Raw genomic sequence first — 15271 nt, forward strand, 5'->3', positions numbered from 1 at the left:
CCCATGCCGAGGATTTATAAGGAGTTCACCTTCTGTGAATGCTATGTGCTGCTGAAGGACTCCGAGAAGTTTCGGGCGGGGTGCGACGGATTTGGGTGGCCGAAGAAGCAGAGGTGAACTATTCCGGCGACATAAAGGCGGCGGCGGCGGATCCCACGACCTCCCCCGGATCTTTGAGGAGTTTCCGTCCCCTCCATCCTTTACTCGTCGCCCTTGCCCGGTTGGCCAAAGCGGGTGCAACGGCAGCGAGGGGAGGATCCCCCTATCCCCCAGGAGGTCATCTCGGCACCCCCCCACGCGCGTACACTTTATTCTCGCGTAAAAAAACGGTGGAACGGATGTACAAGGTCTTCCAAGAGTGGAGGGCCGCAACTGACCCCACGGAGAAGAGGTTCCTTCAATCGATGCTCGAGAACATGCAGGTGGATTTGGATGCCACGTGGGCACTGGTGGGGGGCTCAGACGTGGGCTCAGATACCCCGGGTGGCGGCGGCGACGACGAGGAGTAGAGAGCGGCGGGATCGTGTGTGGAAGCCCATTTTTTTTAAAAAAAAAAGCATGTATTTTTTTTTTATCTATGTACATTTTTTTTTAATGAAATGAATGAATTTTTCCGTATATATGTCTCGTAAATTTAATTCTGTAATTTAATCGTAAATTTTATTCCGTAAATGTAGTTTCTTTTGAATTATTTAATTGCGGCTAGCCTATGGCTAGCCTATTTACTTAAAATGATGAAATGACAGGTGGATTTTTAGTGCTGATGACGTGGTAGGGAGAGAGAGTAGCTAGCCTGTGACTTTCCTATTGCTATTGGAGATGCTCTATTCACCATCACTTGAAAGTTGAAACTAATTGCATAATGCAGTTGTGATTTCTTTTATATGAAAATTACATAAAATTAAATGTGATTTCTTTATACTAGTACTAGGGGTGGCAAATCGTGCGTGTCGGGTCGTTATCGTGTCGACACGATAACGACACGAACACGATAACAACAAACACGAACACGACCCGTTAAGAAAATCTCAAACACGAACACGAACACGACCCGCTACTCTCAGACACGAACACGACACGAACCCATTAATGACACAAAAATAAGTATTAAAAAATGAAAATAATAAGAATAATAATATTAAAATATTATGTGTTAATAAGAATAATAATATTAAAATATTATGTGTTAACGGATAACACGAACACGACACGAACACGCATTGCTAACGGATAACACGAACCCGACACGAACACGACCACGAACACGACACGAAATTTTCGTGTCCTTAATGGGTCGACCCGATAAGGACACGAACACGATAAGCTCTGACCCAAACCCATTAATTTCGTGCCGGTTCGTGTCGTGTTATCGTGTCGTGTCAAAAATTGCCAGCCCTAACTAGTACGGAGTATTACTTAATATTTTCTAACGTTATTATAAAATGGTGCGATAATTATATTCGTGAATTACTTTCAAAATAACATTATGAGATGAGATCATCTATTGAAACTTGCAAGATGAACACACCATCTGGAAGAATCAAACGCACCTTTCAAACATCACTACATCGGTATTATTAACTATAATCATACAATAAAAAAATAATGGCAAACTTAATTACATCACAAAATCAACCAGCCACTTGAATAAAATAATCTTTTCCATTTCCTTCTTATTCCAAGAATTCTCCATGCTTACCAATTACCCACCCCCATTTTGCATACATAATCATATAGGAGTATAAATTTAAAAGCATAGTAATTAAGCATTAATTTCATATGGCTTTGAAGCTGAGATATTTGTCAAGTTGATTACGATCGCGCTTCTCTAACACCACCTTCAATCCATACTTCATGTACATAGTCAAGGCCATCTTAGGCACCACCGGGTGGCCCTCCACCACCACCACCCTATACCGGAGCAAGATGGAGGCGGCCGCGAACTTCATTTGGTAGTAGGCGAAATCCTTGCCCAAGCAAAGGCGAGGGCCCCCGTTGAAGGCCGTGAACTTGTAGGCGGACTCGCTCATGAAGCGCCGGTCGCGCAACCACCGCTCCGGCTTGAATTCCCTGCAGTCACTCCCCCAAATGCCCTCCATTCGCCCCATTGCGTAGATCGCGTACACAACTTTCGTGCCCTTCTTCAACACCGTTCCATCTGGGAATTTATCATCCTCCAACACCTATTACATTCATTACCAAAACTATAATCAATTTTATATATTGAGTTTATCTATTTTTTTGTCCTAAAGGCATTAAATAATTCAGTAGTAAATTGACTATTTTGTCTCATCATTTGAAATAGAAGTTAGGTAATCAATACTCTATCCAATATTCATTGTTTTATTTTTTGGGAATAAAATATCCTGCAAAAGTATTCCGCCGATCGAAATGTGGCATGTCGATTACCAAAAATTACACGTAGGTTACTCAATCGATGTGTAATTTCGGCTTTCACGTTCATATTTCGATCACTAGAAAATTTTTTCCATGACATTTTTTTCCCAAATATAAAACGATGGATACAAAATCATAATTACCTAAAACGGTGGGAGCTTTTCAAGTAAACATTTCAAATATTGGAAAAAGTTGACCATTTATCAGATAATTTATTTCGTGGACGGAGAGAGTATTACTAACCTCCTTGTGATCAACAGGGACAGAAGGATAGAGCCTAAGAGCCTCAGACAGTGCAGCATGCAAGTAGTCCATCTTCTTCACCTCCTCCGGCCTCAACACAACCTCCTCCTCCTCTCTCTCTACATTTCTCTCTCTAACTATCCCACAAACCTCCTCCAAAATCCTCTCCTCCACCTCCGGATTCTGCCCCAGCAGCCAGAAGAACCAGCTCAACGCCACCGACGACGTATCCCTCCCCGCCAAAATGAAATTGACGCAAATATCCCTCAACAACTTATCCGAAAACGCCCTCCTCCCATCCTCCTCCTTCATCCCCATGAAAACAGTCAACAGATCCGTCCTCCGCCGCCGCTCCGCCCCCTCCGCCGCCATCTCCTTCCTCCTCTCCCTGATCACCTCCTCAGCGAAGCCGTCCACCCCCTTGATCGCCTCCCTCAGCCTCCCCTCGCTCCCCGCCCCCATCCACCGCATCGCCCGCCACACCAGCGTCGGCATCACGAACCGCGCGATCGTCGCCTCCGTCGCCGCCTCGAACGCCGCCGCGAACGGGATCTCCGGCAGCCCCGGGCGCAGGCACCCCGGGTCCACCCCGAAGGCGATCATGCACACGTTGTCGAACGTCAGGCGGAGAAGGATGTCCTGCAAATCAATACACTCGGATTTCTCAATCGAATCTTCTAGAACCGGAAGCAGCCGCGCGTGGACGAGCTCCAGTAATGAATCCGTCGTCATGCGGCGGAATTTCGCTGAGTGGAACTCCAGGCTCGCCGTCTTCCGCTGGCGCTGCCATATCTCGTCGTCGGCGCTGAAGATCCCATCGCCGAGGAGATCGCGGACGGTGGCGCGGAAGTATTCGCCTTTCGGGAAATTGGGGAATTTTGTCTTGAGAAGGTATTCCAGGTTGCGCGGATCGGATGTGACTATGCAGTTGAGGTTGGTGAACCACGGCCCCTTGAACATGAAAGTACCATTTTGCCCCTTGAGTACATCCGAGATCCACTCGTACATGTTCCCGCGCAGGCCGAGGACCAGGGACGGGAGCATCCCGACAAAGGGCCAGCTCGGGAGGCCGTGGCGCTTCCTCTGCCGCAGGCAGTGTATCACCACGAACACTGCCGCGGCCAGGAAGATCTCCATCTTCTGTATCTCGCAGAAGAAGGAGAGGAGGCCCGCGGCCGACACGCTCGGAGCGAGGTCGTAGGAAGTCGTGTTCATGATTGTGGAATGAAGGAGGTGGTGGTGGTGGAATGAGGAGTAGTAGTAGTAGTTGAAGAAATGGTAATTTGATGATGGAGTCATGTGTTTGAGTTATAGTAATGGGTAGTAGTGTTTCTTGGCGTGCATGAGTTTGCACATAGGTTTGATTTGGTGAGCGGAAAGGGAGGCTGCTTTTTGAGGTGAATCACTATAAGTGGGATTTCTTGCAAAATGGGATTAGAATTTTGGGGTGAATGATTTTGATCTAATTCTATGTTTGGTTTGAAACAACTTATTCTAGTATTGTGATTTGACTGTTTTATGTTTGGGGTGTAATGGGGGGTTTGGTGGGAACAGTTGGCCTAAGTGAATGATTTTTTCCTTTCATAGCTTCGTACACGCTTCCTTGGCCGTTGGAAACATATGTATTTATGTTGGTTAGCTACAACTTTGGATATGTTATTGTGTATCATAAAATTTGTCTAGTTGTTGTTTTTTTAGTTTTTGAGTTGTGGAATTTGTTAACCAAAGCTTGATTTTGATTGTTGTTCATCTTAAATGAAATAAATTACCTGCCCTGTGATGTGGACTTCTCCGATGCAAATATTTTTCTTTCAAATTATTATTATTCACAAACCACGTCAAAGACATACAAAACTAATTCATTTATTTATTTGTGGTGAATCTTTTGCATCAAGTTTTTTATCAATCGGTATAGAGTTGTCAGTTGGAGGTTTGGACATGTATAAGATTAAGCTCAAGTGCCAATACAATTTTAGTAGTATAATGTGACAGTAATAATGACTGTGGATTCCATTAACTATAAATAGAAAAAATAAATGAGATTTAAATGACGAACGTTTAAAATTAGCTAAATGTGTCAGGATTGGAGGAGTAAGAGGGTGAATAATATTATTGTCCATGTGTCAAATAAAATAAAATTGAGGCGAGCGAATCATCAAACATGAAAAAAATATCCAAATTAATTTCATTTACCGTATAGTAGAGTAATGAATGTTTTTGTCTTAATCTTTTTATCAACAATAGTAATTATTTTAAGGGCCCTAGATAAATCAGACGGTTAGTGATCAACGTTTACGTATCTACCATTTTCTACACGATTGCATAATATGATTCTCACACATCATACTATAATTGATCTCTTAATCCATCAGGAATTCTAAATTTCTAATCGTTACACCTATAAGGCTATAACTAGTGCAAAATATTTCTATTGTAAATTAACCTAGTAATTAATATCTTACTTTTCAAACTTGTACATCGTAATCGTAAATTGCATTGAATTTAATTAGAAGTTACGAATTAATATAGAATAACAAGAATTACTAACATGGATATTTTAAAGTATAGTTTTGGAATTTTAATTAAGTTAAGAGGATTGGAATGTTTATACCAGTAATTTTGGTAAATGAAATAACGAATGATTAAATATGATTCATAAATAATCTATTTTTGTGATATAGGTGTGTGCGTTTGCATAATTACTTTGGACTTACTGTGTGACGTTAAGTAAATATAGAGTATATGTGCATATGGTTATTACATGTATAATATGCTCCCAAGTTTATTATGAATCGAATAATGCGAGACAACGAGAGATCTATTTTGTCGATTTTTAACATTAAATTATTTTACAGTAATTTGTTAATAATATGATCAGTTGTATAAATTATTATTGTGAAATGTACAGATATTTTAGATTTTGAAATTGAATTGATAAATTATAGAATTAATGTTGAACTTACAAAACAATAAAACTGAAAAAAAGATCAGTAGGATATCTAACAACTTAGTAATAAAATAAAGCTACAAATTTTTTTTGGCCATTTAAACAAAATAAAGGGAAGCTTGTTCCTTCAACTTATATAAGTTTGGAAACAATTCAAATGGATGTCCTAAATTTAAGACAAGTGTTGGTAATTTAAAGTGTTGGGTTTAGGTGCACGATTGCTAAAATATTACTGTATACATCAACACACACCGTGAAAGATAATAACATTCCATTTCCCCTTAAAAAAATTGGAAAACATAAGGAAAAGAGAAGAAAGTTTAATGCATTCATCACTCACCATTCTTTATTCCACCCACACTTTCAGTTTTCACAAAGTAAAAAGGAGAATAAAATCTTCAAACATCTTCACTACAACATTTGGATATTCTTAAAGCTTGATGTTTCTTGACGAACTAACCCACTCCTTAACTAATTGTTGGATGAGATCTATGGATATTTAAAATTGGGAAAATATGTGAGCTATGTTGAGAATTGTGGACATTTCTTTTTAATTGCATGTTATGTATGTGTTATAAAAAAGGATATTGATCCTTAAAATTAAGAGTGAATTGCATAAAAGGGCCATAACTTTTAGGCTGTTGCATCGTTGATCCCTAACAAAAAAAATCCCATCATAGGTTTTCCGAATAGGAAAGGACGACGGAGGTGGAATTGGCGACTTGCTTCCTCGAGGAAGGGTGGAATAACGAGCGATCGAAATTGAATCGTCGGAGAAAAAGTCGTCGTCGTCGAGGGTTCCAACGCGGGAGAGGTGGAGGAAGGCACGGCGGCTGCGGAGCAGGGGTGGTGGCGGTGGTGGAGATGGGAGGAGGCGGAGAAATCGAGGCAGGAGAGGAGGGATTTCAAGGAGGGGTCGTTGTCGATGAGGGAGGAGAGGTAATAGGAGGCGCTCTGGACATTGGAGCGGAAGGTGAGGGGGAGAGAGGAGAGGAAGACGAAGGTGAGGATGTGGGAATAGAACAATGATGAGGTGTGGCGGAGGATTTGCGCGGTGGTGGTGTGGCGGAGGAGCGGCGGATCGCGGTGGCCGTCCATGGTGGAGGAGGGTTTATGGATTTGGGGACTTTGGGTTTGTGGAATTTTTCAATCTTCAATCTGGGGATTTTGAAATTAAAACAAAAACAAAGGAAAATAGGAAGCTCACTCTCTCTCTGCAAAAAGCTTGATTTGCTTTAGTTGGAATTTTATACTAGTAAAATAAATGTTGATTTGTTTTTTTTTTTTTCTGTTTTGAAATAATATATTTCTATTAATTGTGACAATAATAGTATTATGGTTGCTTATTTTAAATAATTTTAGCTGTTGGTAGTTAATGGATTAACATTTGAGAATGTTGGGGTCTAAGTTTAGCTAAAAATATTAAAATAAGAATATAAGTAGGTTTTTGACTGATAATTATTGTTGTACTATAAAATAATGAATCAATTTGTGAGAAGGCAAAGGCGTTGCTGTCAAATTTCGATACAGCAAAGACAACAAATTCAAATTCAAGTCACTATTAACACATAAATGAATGATTTTTATATTTCAATGGAAACAGGTAGGTGATTCGAATAACTTGTTTGATTTTTGACATCTCTTACACATCAGCTTGTAGTCAAAGTCTAGGTGTGCAGAATTCTGCATGTTTGAAGCATAACTAGACTAAATTGCCCTTCAAGCCATTTGGGCATTTTCGTCTGAAAAATGGCAAAATATGCAAGGTTTGTGATTTTATATTTTGTCAGACCCCTATTGTGGGATTATTTTTTGTTATGGGTCAACGGTGCAACAAGTCGAAAAGTTAGGGCCCTTTCATGCAATTCACTCTAAAATTAAAATCATTAACTTTAGCCAAAATTTGGTATTTTGCACGAACTTTAAAATTGGTATAAAATATCACAAAAATTTACATTTTGTTTGTTATTTCTCGTGGCAGGTCAATCGCCATATCAATTAACTTACGTGCATTTTTTTATCCTACTTGGCAGTTGGCACTATTATATCAATGTAGTTTTCTACTTGGCCTTTTTGATGTCGAACTTAAAAATTGCTCTAAAATATCATAAAAATTTTATGGTTGTCCACGTGGAGAAAAGAAGAGTGTGGATAAAGAAAAGGTTAGAACTCTTTCTGCCCTTAAAAGATCTTTCTATAGGAAGATGACACTAACACTTGAAGTTAGCAAAACCATACTTTGTACGTGGGTAAAGGTGAAGCAATTTAGACCCCGTACAAGTGCAGTTAAGCCACATCTAACTTACCTGTATAAATGGCACGATTGAGATGGTGCCTCAGTCAACTCCAACAACCATTTGTGAAGGTAAAATAGCACATAATGACATGCACAACATAGCTCATATAGATGAGAATTGGTTCTATATGACAAGGAGTGCAGAAATATACTACCTCTTGCATGATGACGAAGAACCATATAGAGCATGCAAGTCAAAGAGGAACATCATTCCACTTTAGCTGTGCGCTGTCTTACAAAAACATCTTAACAAATAAAATCCCTAATCCTCTAACTCTAGAATAATACTAGAAAAAATTTCTAGATAATTAATTATGACAATGTACTAGAAAAATATCTTTGAAAAATATAATAAGACTAGAATTTTAAAAACTGGAAAAAAATAATAGAAGATTTGGAAAAAAAATATTAGAAAATTTATAAACATTCTAAATATCGACATCTATATCTATATAATATATAAAAGGAGTGTTTTGGGAATATTCGCCCATTATGAAATTTTTGTAATATTAATGAAAATAAAAATAAACGTGGAAAGTTTTAGGAATATTCACAAGATTGCCAGAAATTTTCTAATATTAATGAAAATAAAAATAAAAGTGGGAACGTTCATAGGTCATGGGGAGTGTTTGCCTCTTCACCTCTTTTGTAACTCCCATTCCATTAAGTGAGGGGGGATAAATTTGCGGCCTCGCTTGGCATTAAAGCAAACTCTGGCGGGGGACCCAGGCGACGAACAGTGCAGACCGTGGCGCAGAAAGATCTTATTTTTCTCGCCGCAATCGATAACTATGGCGTTCGAATTTAGTTGGGTTTCGCTTATGAAGGTTTCGCTATTTCTGCTGCTGATTGGGGCTATTTTAGTTGCTTGCTTCACCCTCCCTGTCGAGAAGGTTGGATTCTTCTTTTGTTTTTTCTATTTATCGCTAATGATTTGAGTATCTTTTAGTTCACTTGATTCTGCTTATTTAGGGGTATTTTTTAAACTTTTGTTTTGTATGTTGTGCAATGTAGTAAATCTTGGTTGCTTTTGCGCAGTTCATGTTGCTTAGTATTTGTCTTTGATTGATGCGGTTGTAGATGATGTGGTCTTGATTTTACAAGGGTCATTTAGCATATAAATATGTCATTTAAAGGCTTGAAATAGTTGCTTAATTGAGTTTATTATGAAGATATAAATAGTACTGAAGTGTTCAGAGCAGATACTCGTGAAATGAAGCTTAACCTGGGCGTTGGTGCCTATCGGACTGAAGATCTACAGCCGTATGTGCTCGATGTTGTGAAGAAAGTAAGTTGCTTCATCCTCTCTTGTATGTGTTTGTACAACAACTACTTTATTTCTGAGATACAATGATCGCCTAGCATATTTGATTTGTTGAGAAATTACACTAAATGTTATTTCTCATAAAAGAATTTGTAGGCAGAAAATCTTATTATGCAAAAGGGAGAGAACAAAGAGGTACATAATTTTTCACTCGACAAGTCTGTGATTCATCACTTATGTTTATAATATGCATCACAATGTGCAGTACTATCTGCCAATCGAAGGTTTGGCTGCATTCAACAAGACTACAGCTGAACTATTATTTGGAGCAGAAAGCTCTGTTCCTCAGCAACAAAAAGTAATGGATGAAGTCCTATTCTTGTGACTAAGAATTAAGAATCTCCAATTATCCAAGTTGAAGTAAATATAATCATATCAGAATTAGAATATTGTAATAATGCTATTTAAAAATTACATTTAATGTTACCGCTGTTATGTAATTTATCGTATTAAATAAATAATTAAATTAAATTATAATTTATATTTTCTCTATTTTATTAATTGACAATTATTATATTTATAAATTCACTTTTATATGTCTATGTAGATAGTGTTTTTTAATAAATCTAAAATTTTCAATAATTGATAATACATAGTACTTTTATTTAATTTTAGGAGTTTTATCAAATAATGGTAGTGAGTTGTATTATTTCTCAATTTAAACAATTTGTTACTGTATTATTTTGTACGAAGCTAAATTATTATATGGATGTTTTGGTGGTAATAATTTAATTATAAAAAGTTAAATGAATAGTACATAATTATCAATTTGATAATCTCGGTATAGTGTGTCATATTATTTGTGAATGTACTTATTTTTTCAACTACTTTGTATAAGGCTAAACTGCTGTTACACACATATTATTTATACTATTTTATGACATATATTACTTAATTTTAAAAATTTAAACTAATACCCTACAAAATAAATTAATTTCTGAGCATTGCATGGGTGTTTGCTCAATTTTATTAATGTTTTAGTCTTTACTTTCCTTTGAGAAGTCATCATATTTGGTGTTTAGATTATTTTTTCTTATTATTCGTTTCTGAAAAATATTTGGGTCGTGCATCGCACGTGGGTGGATACTAGTTGTATATAACATAATGTATTTGAACAAAAAAATACTGATAAAAAACAAAAAGTATACTCAACCTGTTACCTGCAGCACATTAAATTTTAATATCCAACCCACCTTGTTTCTCGTTGTTGTCGGGAAGCGGTACCCGATGGGTATCGAGTCGGGATAGGAATTACCCGTTACCCGCTACTCGTTTCAACACTGCTACTATCCGCCATTAAATGCAATTTTTTTTTCGGCCGCCATTATAAACATAAGAAAGAAACATGGGCTGGCGAACTGAATAAAAGAAAATTTGAACCGTTGAGCCACCAAAAAAATGCAAGAGTATAGTACTATTTTGGTCCTTTACATATGGCCGATTTATGATTTTGGTCCAGAACATTCACTTTTCAAAAAGTAAGTCCGAAACAAATGAAAAACGATATCGTTTGCGTCCTTTTTTGACGGCACCGTTAATTCTCGACGGTCAACCGTCAATTAGCGAAAATTTGACCGGATTAGACTTAATCTGAGATTATTAGTTGGTTAATTTTATGTTAATTATTTTGCTAATAATTCAATTTTTTAAATATTTTTGAATATGAATAATCAAACACATTTTTCACTAAGTACCCAAACTGGAAATTCAAAACGACACTTTCTCTCTTTTCTTTCATCTCTCTCATCACTCTCTAAGAAGAACCCTAGTTCTTCATTCCGACCAAGAAGCCCGATTCCGACCAAAGCCACCTGATTCCGACCGATTTCGACCGATTATTGTTGGTTGCCATGAGTTGGAAGTCGCCGTACCCAAACCACCGTTACACCGAAGGTCTCGGCGACGTGAAAAAATCATATGCGAGGAAGAGGAAGAAGGCTGAAACGAGCGATTCTCGAAAATCTGACACCGAACAAGGACCGTCAGCTGCGTCGGGATTTGTGGGTTCTAACCCTAGCTCCGACGCGGATGTCCATTCTTCTCCGAAAATGAACCCTACTTCTTCAGTCGGTGACCATCGAGCTTCTCCAGAAAGCGACCCCGACTTTGAGAGGACGAAGAAGAAGGCTCGATATCCCCGTCATTTTCACCAGAAACCGCCGCTCCATCTACTTCGTCGTTCTGAACGGAGAAGACCTTCGCCTCAAATTCCAGAACCTCCTCGTTCGCCTCAAATTCCAGTTCCTCCTCCTCCGCCTGAAAATCCAGTTCCTGAATTTCATTCAGAAGGTAATGTTGTTTGAAATTTGTTTGAAAATCGTTTGATTGCATGTTTGCTTACTAGGGTTTGCATTTATTGGTTGTGGTGTATTTAATATGGTGTTGTCTTTATTAAGTGGTCCCATTGAGTATGATTTGAATATATGCCAATGATTTTGAGAATTTTTAGGGTTTGGTGTTATCTGGAAAGGGTTTATTTGTCTGCATATAATTTTGACTTGTGAAAGGGTGTTATGTGGACTGGGTGTTGGGGAACCAGACGACAGGGGACCATTTTTCTTGTCTGTAAATGTGTAGGACTAAGCTGATATGTAGAGCATAAATATGTGACCAATATGTTATCTTATATTGTTTAGTTATGATGACTGATATCATCTTACATGCAGATGGGACCTTCGTTACAAGATTGCACTACAATGGTGTCCTTGAGGAAGGGTTTGGGAAGAACTATGTCAATGTTGAACTTCAATATGTCCACAACTGCGATCCAGACAAATGGTCGAAGCTCGAGGTTGATGATGTGTTGGAGAAGCTGGGGATGGATGTGACTGGGTTAGAGTACTTCTATCGGATTCCTGGGAAGAACTTCGAGGATGGAATGGTGCAGCTTTTTGACAACAAGTCTGCAATAGAAATGGCAGAGTTAGGGGTCAGGGCTGGGGTGATTGATGTATATGTCATTCACCCCGGGGGTGTTGGTGAGTTGTTAACGGGCTCACAGCCTGTTAGTCAATTAACACAGGAGAAAATTAAAAGTCCAGTTAGAGTTACAGAGCGTATAGATGGTTTAACCGCAAGTGAAGACGATCAGAGCAAAGAGGAAGGTAATGCTAAGGGGTATGGTAATGGTGATGATGGGGGGTCTGGTGATGGTGATGATGAGGGAACTGATGATGGTGATGATGAGGGACCTGATGATGGTAAGGATGAGGGAGCTGGTGAGGGTGAGGGAGCTGGAGATGATTGGTTAGTACAAAGTTCAGCCAGTGATTATGAGGTGGAGAGTGAGGAAGGATCTGAGGAAGAGAGTCTTGTGGCTGTGAAAGGCAAGGGGAATGGTTCGGGAAAGGGGAAACAAAAGGCTGGAAAGGGGAAGGGAAAGGCTGAGGCTGTGAGAAAGGGAAAAGGGAAAGTTAAGGATGTTGTGAAGGGAAAAAGAAAGGGAAAGGGGACCTGCAATGAGAAAGGAAAGAAAAAAGAGAAGGCTGATTCCGATGACGACAACGCGGGGCAGCCTACATTTGTGGACAGCGACTATGATCTGAGTGATAAGGAAGAGGACAACATAATGACTTCTCAAGTTGAGGGATGGAAGAATGTTGTTAATTCTATGAGAGTCCTTGGTGATTTAGATGATGGTGGGGAAAGTGACACTCTTCGGAGTGATTCACCTAGCTCGGACACCGATGAGGCTGACTTGGCGGGCGAGGGTGACTGTGATGTCGTGCAAAATCTGAGCCGAAGATATAAGCCTACCAAGGACAGAAATGATCCAAGGTTGGAAGTGGGGTTGCGGTTCAATACCAAGGCCGATTTTACAGACCTTATACGTCATCAAGGTGTCCAGTTGGGTAAGAAGTTGAGACTCAAGAAGAACGACAATGTTCGTTGTATTGCCTACTGCAAGGGGTTGCTGCGAAGTAAGAAGGTTAAAGCTGGTTGTCCTTGGACGGTTTCATTGTATTATAGGAGTGAACTTGGATGTTGGCAGATTGGAGCTCTGCGTGATATACACAAGTGTGGGGGTGCTTCTTACAACCACGGTTGTGCTAATGCCAAGTATTTGGCACGACTATTCAAGGAAGATATGAGGTTATTTCCTGGGATGACAGTTGCGCAATTTGTGGAGAAGGTGCATATGGAGTTGAAGATAACAATTTCGGTGGGAAAGGCGAAGCGTGCAATGGCACGTGCGAGGAAACTGATCGAGGGCGATACAATCCAGCAGTACAAGAGGCTGCATGATTATAGGGCAGAGATCTTGAGGACAAATCCAGGGAGTACCGTTGTCCTAGCAACTAGGCGCCTATCGGATGGAACTGACAAGTTCAATGGAATCTACATAGCTTATGAAGCTTGTAAGACTTCCTTCAAGCAGCATTGCAGGCGTATTATAGGATTGGATGGTTGCCATCTAAAAGGACAAGGGAAGGGCATACTCCTCACTGCCATTGGATTAGATCCGAATGATCAGATCTTTCCCGTCGCCTATGGTGTTGTAGCCATTGAGAATACGGATACTTGGAGTTGGTTTTTAAGTTTGTTGGTTAAGGATCTGGACATAAAGGATTCGAGCAAGTGGACATTCATCTCGGATAGACAGAAGGTACACAATTACATTGTAAATTTGTGTGGTTTTTTAAGTTTGTTGGTTAACTATTAGCTAATCTTCTTTCTTCGTCATGGGCAGGGCCTTATCAATGCTGTCCGAAGCTGCTGCCATAATGCCGAACACCGCTTCTGTGTGTGGCATATGCACAACAACTTCAAGAAGGTGTTCCCATCTCCAACGCTAAAAGACAAGACTTGGGAAGCAGCTCGTTCAACAAATGCATACGCCTTCGAGAAGGTGATGGAAGAGGTGAAACAGCTGAACACTTACCGTGCACACTGCCAAGGAGAGCTGGAGTCGTGCTTTCTTTGGTTTTGAGGCCCATTGTGACATTCTAGTCAACAACATTTCAGAATGTTATAACAAAGTCCTATTGTTTGCGCGGGACAAGCCCTTATGGCATGCTGGAATGCATCCGAATGTATTTGATGGACCGGTTCACCATCCGACGGAAGATGGCTGCAAAGTTGGAGGATTGTGTCGGACCCAAGATAAGGAAGAAGCTTGAGAAGCTAAAAGAAAAGATTGGAGATTGTATGGTGAGAGAGGCTGGTGAATGGGTGTATCAGGTGAACACCAAATTCAATGAGCAGTTCGTGGTGGATATACGGGATCGGAGTTGCAGCTGTAGGCGTTGGATGTTGACCGGGTTACCGTGCCCACATGCGATTGCTGCTATTCAGATGACTGGGGAGGATGTTGACTCCTTTGTAGCTAAATGCTACTCAACGGAGTCGTTGCAATTGGTGTATGCGCCCATCATCTACCCGGTACATGGACCAGATATGTGGCCAAGGACTCCTCATCCCGATATCGTTCCACCTGACCTTACCCGATTGCCCGGGCGTCCGAAGGGAGCAAGGCAAAAGACGACTGAAGAGCTAGCTGCAAGAAGCAAGATCAAAGCAAAGGCAGCAAAGATAGCCCGCCAAGTTGTCACAGTTCGAGATGGAGAGGATGGACGCCAGAAAATGTCGAGGAAGGGACTGATGCCAGAGTACAAGTGTCGGCTTTGTGGTGAAAAAGGACACAACAAAAGGAGATGTCCCCAAGGCATTCAATTGGGCAAATCGAAAGGTATAACTTTTTTTTTTTTTACCTATTTTCATTCAAATGTAAACCCTAACCAATGACACTTCTTTTCTAAACTATTTGTAGGGTCGACGGTTAGGAGGGAGCGTAATCGTGATCAGGAACAACAGACTTGTACATTGTGCAACCAACCCGGCCACAATAGGGCAAGTTGTTCAAGTGCCGTTGCGGATATGTTTGAAGAACCTGGCTCCTCAAATGCTGCTGCCTCTATTCCCGCGAAGAAGAAACCACCAAGCAAGGAGAAGGGTGTTTGATGTTGGCGTTTGACTTTAAAAATTGTGTTGTGTTGTGTAACAAATACAATGAATATTTGGTGTTGATTGTTTTGTGGATTTGATGGTTTTTGGGGGTTGATGG

General features: G+C 40.0%; 4 protein-coding genes across 8 annotated transcripts; 3 read left to right on the plus strand and 1 right to left on the minus strand.

The window, feature by feature from the left end:
• Nucleotides 1-1618: 1618 nt before the first annotated feature.
• Nucleotides 1619-4108, minus strand: LOC125211957 (cytochrome P450 86B1-like). Its single transcript, XM_048111930.1, has 2 exons — nt 2641-4108; nt 1619-2183 (listed from the first exon to the last, which is right to left on the minus strand). The coding sequence occupies exons 1-2, from the start codon at nt 3937-3939 to the stop codon at nt 1776-1778; spliced, it is 1707 nt and encodes a 568-aa protein (XP_047967887.1). The 5' UTR covers nt 3940-4108; the 3' UTR covers nt 1619-1775.
• A 4402-nt stretch (nt 4109-8510) lies between these two features.
• Nucleotides 8511-9648, plus strand: LOC125211958 (aspartate aminotransferase, chloroplastic-like). Of its 5 annotated transcripts, none has more exons than XR_007174585.1 (4): nt 8511-8776; nt 9081-9171; nt 9295-9342; nt 9413-9648. XR_007174585.1 is itself a non-coding variant. In XM_048111934.1 (4 exons), the coding sequence occupies exons 2-4, from the start codon at nt 9097-9099 to the stop codon at nt 9530-9532; spliced, it is 234 nt and encodes a 77-aa protein (XP_047967891.1). In that variant the 5' UTR covers nt 8511-8776; nt 9074-9096; the 3' UTR covers nt 9533-9648. The 5 variants fall into 5 exon arrangements, 3 of the variants coding, with proteins under 3 accessions (XP_047967891.1, XP_047967890.1, XP_047967889.1); XR_007174584.1 differs by having other exon boundaries at nt 9086-9171; XM_048111934.1 differs by having other exon boundaries at nt 9074-9171; nt 9304-9342.
• A 1409-nt stretch (nt 9649-11057) lies between these two features.
• LOC125210365 lies at nt 11058-14137 on the plus strand. The gene is made up of 3 exons (XM_048109922.1): nt 11058-11496; nt 11874-13813; nt 13898-14137. Exons 1-3 carry the CDS (start codon nt 11058-11060, stop codon nt 14135-14137), a joined length of 2619 nt encoding a protein of 872 aa, XP_047965879.1.
• Nucleotides 14138-14202: 65 nt separating this feature from the next.
• Nucleotides 14203-15246, plus strand: LOC125210914. Its single transcript, XM_048110548.1, has 2 exons — nt 14203-14896; nt 14978-15246. The coding sequence occupies exons 1-2, from the start codon at nt 14221-14223 to the stop codon at nt 15166-15168; spliced, it is 867 nt and encodes a 288-aa protein (XP_047966505.1). The 5' UTR covers nt 14203-14220; the 3' UTR covers nt 15169-15246.
• Nucleotides 15247-15271: the final 25 nt, after the last annotated feature.

Source organism: Salvia hispanica, chromosome 3 (assembly GCF_023119035.1).
Source record: "Salvia hispanica cultivar TCC Black 2014 chromosome 3, UniMelb_Shisp_WGS_1.0, whole genome shotgun sequence".
Lineage (NCBI taxonomy): Eukaryota > Viridiplantae > Streptophyta > Magnoliopsida > Lamiales > Lamiaceae > Salvia > Salvia hispanica.

Coding starts and splice junctions, on each gene's coding strand:
- LOC125210365 (XM_048109922.1), top strand. CDS start 11,058: ATGAGTTGGAAGTCGCCGTACCCAAACCACCGTTACACCGAAGGTCTC. Junction 11,497..11,873: donor TCCTGAATTTCATTCAGAAG/GTAATGTTGTTT, acceptor TCTTACATGCAG/ATGGGACCTTCGTTACAAGA. Junction 13,814..13,897: donor TCATCTCGGATAGACAGAAG/GTACACAATTAC, acceptor CGTCATGGGCAG/GGCCTTATCAATGCTGTCCG.
- LOC125210914 (XM_048110548.1), top strand. CDS start 14,221: ATGCTGGAATGCATCCGAATGTATTTGATGGACCGGTTCACCATCCGA. Junction 14,897..14,977: donor TCAATTGGGCAAATCGAAAG/GTATAACTTTTT, acceptor AACTATTTGTAG/GGTCGACGGTTAGGAGGGAG.
- LOC125211958 (XM_048111934.1), top strand. CDS start 9,097: ATGAAGCTTAACCTGGGCGTTGGTGCCTATCGGACTGAAGATCTACAG. Junction 9,172..9,303: donor TGCTCGATGTTGTGAAGAAA/GTAAGTTGCTTC, acceptor AAGAATTTGTAG/GCAGAAAATCTTATTATGCA. Junction 9,343..9,412: donor AAAAGGGAGAGAACAAAGAG/GTACATAATTTT, acceptor CACAATGTGCAG/TACTATCTGCCAATCGAAGG.
- LOC125211957 (XM_048111930.1), bottom strand. CDS start 3,939: ATGACTCCATCATCAAATTACCATTTCTTCAACTACTACTACTACTCC. Junction 2,184..2,640: donor TCCCTGTTGATCACAAGGAG/GTTAGTAATACT, acceptor TGAATGTAATAG/GTGTTGGAGGATGATAAATT.